This window comes from Armigeres subalbatus, chromosome 3 (assembly GCF_024139115.2).
Source record: "Armigeres subalbatus isolate Guangzhou_Male chromosome 3, GZ_Asu_2, whole genome shotgun sequence".
Classification (NCBI taxonomy): Eukaryota; Metazoa; Arthropoda; class Insecta; order Diptera; family Culicidae; genus Armigeres; species Armigeres subalbatus.
The window spans coordinates 75,766,897-75,773,068 of NC_085141.1; the positions used below are offsets into that span (position 1 = coordinate 75,766,897).

The 6,172-nt window shown below is 43.4% G+C and overlaps 2 protein-coding genes across 2 annotated transcripts; both read left to right on the forward strand.

The window, feature by feature from the left end:
• The first annotated feature begins 300 nt into the window (after positions 1 to 300).
• On the forward strand, positions 301 to 849 carry LOC134221731 (uncharacterized). Its single transcript, XM_062700917.1, has one exon. The coding sequence runs from the start codon at positions 301 to 303 to the stop codon at positions 847 to 849; it is 549 nt and encodes a 182-aa protein (XP_062556901.1).
• A 930-nt stretch (positions 850 to 1,779) lies between these two features.
• LOC134221732 (uncharacterized) lies at positions 1,780 to 3,396 on the forward strand. Its single transcript, XM_062700918.1, has one exon. It carries the CDS (start codon positions 1,780 to 1,782, stop codon positions 3,394 to 3,396), a length of 1,617 nt encoding a protein of 538 aa, XP_062556902.1.
• Positions 3,397 to 6,172: the final 2,776 nt, after the last annotated feature.

Consider the following 6,172-nt stretch of genomic DNA (forward strand, 5'->3'; position numbering starts at 1 on the left):
ACACCTATCGTCGCTAATCTCGCCACCATAAATGACCTGCATGACCTGGTACAGAAATTTTGGATCATCGAAGGAGACGAAACTCAACAATGCATCTCCGCAGAAGAAGCTGCCTGTGAGGAACATTTCCGGCGCACAGTAACTCGAAATTCCGAAGGACGTTATATTGTCAGCCTACCCATTAAAGAAGATGTACTGGAAAAACTTGGCGACAATCGCAGCACTACCATTCGTCGATTCCATTTCCTGGAAAACAAACTTGCGGTCAAAAAAGAATTACGCTTACAGTATCAAGTGTTTATGGACGAATACTTAGAACTAGGTCACATGGAGAGCGTTCGTGGTCCCCAACATCATCGGTATCCCCATTACCATCTTCCCCATCACGCCGTCCTGAAGGAAGACAGCACGACAACCAAAGTACGCGTAGTTTTCGACGCATCCTGCCGCACAGCCACTCGACCTTCACTCAATGATGCGTTGATGGTAGGTCCAATAGTACAGGATGATCTCCGGTCAATTATGATGCGGTCACGAATGCACCCTGTTCTACTCAATGCTGATATAAAGCAGATGTATCGGCAAATTTTGACTGACGAAAGGAGTAGCAGTTTGCAACACATTGTCTGGAGATCATCTCCAGAAGAACCACTACAAACCTATGAATTAAAAACTGTTACTTACGGTACTGCTAGTGCGCCTTTCCTTGCTACTCGCGTACTGCAGCAGTTAGCTGAGGACGGACAAATCAATTTTCCACGGGCAGCGCACGTACTCCGTAAGGATTTTTACGTTGACGATTTGTTTTCTGGAGCAAATACTATCGAGGAAGCTATCGAAGGCAGCTAGAGTCACTCCTACAAAGTGGTGGCTTTGAGTTACGAAAATGGGCTTATAATGAACCTGCAGTTATATAGGACATTCCCCAAGAGAACAGAGCACTTCAAGCATCGATCGACTTTGACAGAGAACAGTGCATCAAAACTCTAGGGTTGCACTGAGAGCCCAGCACAGATACTCTTCGCTACAAAATACAACATACATGGGATCTCAGTGACGGAGCTCTCACTAAGCGTATCGCGCTGTCTCACATTGCGCGATTGTTTGACCCACTAGGACTTGTAGGTCCAAGCGATTTGGACATTTGTTGATGACAATTGCAAACCTTGGAGTTAGAACAAGGAACTACCGTCAACATTCAAGACTCGGTGGGAGTTCTATCATAAACAACTTCCAAATCTCAACATGCTTCGTGTGTCACGATGTGTCATCCTTCCGGGACCAACTACACTTCAGTTAAACATCTTTACCAATGCCTCGGAGCAGGCGTATGGCGCATGCATCTACGTCCGATCATCAAATGCTGCTGCTGACGTTATGGTAGCTCTATTAATATCGAAATCAAAAATTGCACCACTTAACAAACAAAGCATCCCGAGACTAGAGTTATGTGCACTAATCGGCGTTCAACTATATGAAAGGGTCAAGGCAGCGCTTCAGATCAACGTAGACACATTCTTTTGGGTAGATTCCACTGTTGTACTTTGTTGGCTTAAATCTTCTCCTTCGGCGTGGGCAACATTTGTGGCGAACAGAGTTTCTAAAATACAATCAGCCACAGGAAGCTGTATCTGGAGCCACGTCGCTGGCACACAAAACCCAGCCGATCTGATCTCAAGAGGAACAACGGCGGATAAGCTCATCACAAACCAACTTTGGTGGAATGGTCCCGAATGTCTGGTGAACGACAAGAGCGGATGGCCAACTCTGCAACACAATATGACGGCATCCACTGAAGTCCTCCGTGAAGCCAAGACGAGCTGCATCACAGCTGCTGCAACTTCTGAGGAACCGACATTTTTAGATCACTACGTGGAAAGGCATTCGAACTACCAACGGATGCTGAGAATAACGGCGTACTGCTTGCGATTTCTACAAAACTGTCGTGTTCCACGCAATGAACGGGCTACGGATATTCTCACCACGGAAGAAACTAAAACAGCGGAGACAACTTTAACCAAACTCGTTCAAATGCAGTTCTTCAGCAATGAAATAAATCAACTACGACAAGGAAAGCCAATAGCATCTAGGTCACGACTTCGTTGGTTCCACCCATTTCTCGACGACAAGCATGTGCTTCGTATAGGTGGTCGTCTTGGCAACTCCCAACTACCTTATGAAAGCAAGCATCAAGCAATCCTACCCTCTACACACACATTTTCGAAATTATTAGTCAAGCACATTCATCTGCAACAGCTTCATGCGGGTCCGCAGCTTCTTCTAGCGGTCCTTCGTCTACGCCATTGGGTCATTGGCGCCAGAGACCTGGCCAAACGTACAGTTCAGAACTGTATAATCTGCGTCAGAAATCGGCCCAAAAGGATAGAACAATTCATGGCGGAACTACCCACTGCACGAGTAACTGCCACCAGACCATTCTCGACAACAGGGATCGATTATTGGGGCCCGATTCAAATAAAGCAACAACATCGACGAGCTGCCCCACGCAAGGCTTATGTAGCCGTTTTCGTGTGCTTCAGTACAAAGGCCGTGCATATCGAGCTAGTTGCGGATCTGAGCACAGCCAAATTTATTCAAGCTTTACGCAGATTTGTTTCCCGACGCGGCCTCTGTTCCGATATATACAGTGACAATGGTCGAAATTTTATCGGGGCCGCCAATGAATTGCGACGGATATTAAACAACAAGGAACATCAGACAGAAGTCGCACAAGAATGCCTCTCGAACGGCATCAGGTGGCACTTCAATCCACCAACGGCTTCGCATTTTGGTGGGCTGTGGGAAGCAGCGATCGCCTCTGCACAGAAACATTTCTTTCGAATCCTGGGACCACACATCCTATACTATGACGATACCGAAACTCTTCTCTCGCAAATCGAATGCTGCTTGCACTCTAGACCGATAGTTCCTGTCAGCGATGACCCAAGTGACTTCGAAGTTCTCACTCCTGGGCACTTTTTAGTGGGAGCTCCAATGAAAGCGGTTCCAGACGTTGATTTCTCAACTACTCCACTCAATCACTTACACCAGTGGCAGCTGACACAAAAACTTTTCCAACACCTGTGGCAAAGATGGCACCGAGAATACTTGTGCACTCTTCAGCAGCGCACGAAATGGCTTAACGCACCAACGGACATCGAGGTGGGACGACTGGTCGTCATGAAAGATGACAATGTTCCGCCTATGAACTGGAGAACTGCGAGAATCGAAGAACTACATCCCGGGTCGGACGGAATCGTTCGTGTTGTATCTCTCCGATCGCCACAGGGGAAATTCATTCGGCCGGTAGCGAAAATATGTTTGCTGCCCGTCGCATCACCGCCTTGCCAAAAAACAGATGCACTAGACTCAACCTCCAAAACTAGATCCTGTTAATTTCACCTTCGGAGGAACCTGCAACGATATATTCAAGGCCCTTTATCAAAGGGGGCAAGGTGAAAACCTGTCCATTATCCTTTAAACCTTTTAAACCCGCTACCGGGTCAATTTTGTTATTTTTTTAAGCAAAATACTTTTTCCACTGCAAAATGCTGCTCTATGGAGGCGACGACGAGTTGACATTTGAATCAAAACAAACTGCGATTGGATGAACCTCGTACGATGACGGCATAGACTAACGCAAAATGAACTCCCCCAAGAAATTATGACGTTTGAGCGGGTCGCATAATGAACGCAAAATGAACTTTTGTTCGAGAAGACGACCCGCTCAAATGTCAAAATCCATCGGGTGAGTGAATTTCATGAACTCCTGCACAGGTCTATTCGCCTCTTAAGTTCGGATCGTTGGCATTCAGAAACGTTTTCTGAAGGGGGCAAGATGTTCGTGCGCTACACGCACAGCTGAAACAGTGTATGCAAGTTCATGCACTCACAAAAAACTCCGCATTATATTCATGAGTTCACACATGGATTTTCGCAATGGGGGTAGCGAAATGGTTTCCATATTTTCGACACATATATTCCATGCGCCCACATGCATTGCATGAGTGTTCACACATACTATCCATGTGGGTCATAGTATCCATGTGTGAATTTGTATGCAATTAAGTATGTGCCGACGCATGATATTCATATTTCAAAATACATGGATTTTTGCCATAAAGTATGTGTCGATTTTCCTGAGTGTGGTCTGTGCCATCTATCTGTGTGCTTGCTTTCGTCAAGTTCAAGCAAACACTCCCTCAGCAGGCGAATCGAGTCGAACACCACTGACAGCCGCCCTTCGGAAATACCAAGATGGAGAAAAAGTTATTTCCGATCGCCCAATATATAAAAGGACTGAACAAAACGTCATCATGGCTCTCCTTTCGTCACACGGACTAGTCATCGGCTTCGGTATTCATCGAGTGAACTTAAAACGACAACCTAAGATCAACCTAATATAGTCTTGTTGCGCATGGAGCTAGGCATGGAGTACCTAAAAGTTGAATATGTAGAATTGAAATAAACTTTAGAATTAGAAGTTTGAAGTAACGTTAATAAAAGTAAGATTAAATAGTGAAGCGAAATACAGTGATTCAGTTGAAAGGACAATCCAAATTGTACCATCTTTACGGGTAGTATCAGTGGTTCTATTGCCTTTGCTGTCGCGCTTCTGTGCTGTCGACACATTTTTTTGTTGAATTATTTTGCGTAACCGTGCGACTACATTTATTTATATTCAACGCAACATTTGACATTTGATTATTGTGACTATGGTGATAATCTCTATGTTAGTACATACATTTCAGCAATCCAATATTATTTCTTCTCTTCAAGTTTTTTGCACTTTTTTTCTCGTTTCAGAGGGCGAGTAATGGTGCTTAAACCTAGGCCTACATGTACACTGAAGGACATGAGTGTTCGTCATGTTCTGGCTGTGAATGTGTAGACTCAAAATTAGAAGATGCAATATATTCAATATTGTTTTGAAGATGGGAAGGCTTACGTATTGATAACGAAGTATAAAGAATTGGATCTTCACAAAAAAAGCGTTCCCAAATTCTCGAATCAGCAAAAAACGCCGTAATTTAAGTCATGGATCCAAAACGTTCCAGAAAACGTGACTAAGTAACTTAATTTAATTTTCTTTTTCAGGTCAAAATCGATCGCTAGGCTTCTTAGACAAACTACACCGCTCTTCTTCTTAACCGCTTTTTTCATCTTCTTTTTGCCGTTTGACATTTTGAACCGATCCTACTGAGCTGCGCATAAACCATCCCAATTTTTTTTTGCGGGATGATGATGTCAAAATTGGAAGATGCAAAGTACACTAAGATTTTGTGCGTCACGGTGAAAATTGAACAAATTTATCACTTCATTCAAAGTTAATTGCCGGGTATTAAGCCACCCGGAGTGGAAATTAATTACTATGTCTGAAGCACGATTTATGCATATGCACAGCATGTGACAGATTTAGTTCGGAAAAGGTATTGGAGGGTAATTACTCAGTACCCGCTAAGCTGCGGAGCTGTCTAGCGGGACTGTTGACCCTCCAATTCCTTTTCCGAACTACATCTATCACATGTTCTGCATATGCATAAATCGAGTTTCAGACATAGTAATTCAATTTTTTATTTAAATGGTATTCAATTAGTTGAACTTTAAATTTAGACAAAGTTGCCCGGTTTTTATTTCTAGAAGTTTAAAGTTTAGAATGACGTCACAACGCACGGCATACAAAAAATAAGGCAGGCTGCAAGGCAAACAACAAGGCACCTTCAGTTTGAATGTAAACATGTGTCGTCACTACAATCTTCGCAGAAGCTGAACTGAGACGATTCTCTACGGTCTCAGCGTGCTTACTTTTGTACTCTAACACGTGGCGTCACTCTTGAAGTGTCATTTTTCTTACAAGCCTACCTTGTTGTCTGTATACCGTGTCACAACTTAGATGACATTTGTATCACAAAACCTAATTTCGAACTCCAAGCTGAACAGAGAAAACTGTCTAACCATGTGAGGGAACATTATTTAAATGATTGAACTCAAACTTGTTGCATTCATTTGAGCTTTTAAACATATTGAAAAGGTTTTTTCTTATGAAAAGTTAAAAAAAAAACTTAGGGGAAGGTGGGTAGACTTGATCCCCGGGGAGACTTGATCACCCTCTGTTTTATCGAGAACTAAAGTAGTTTTGTTCTAGCGTATTTTTTCTTATATATCCTCTAGA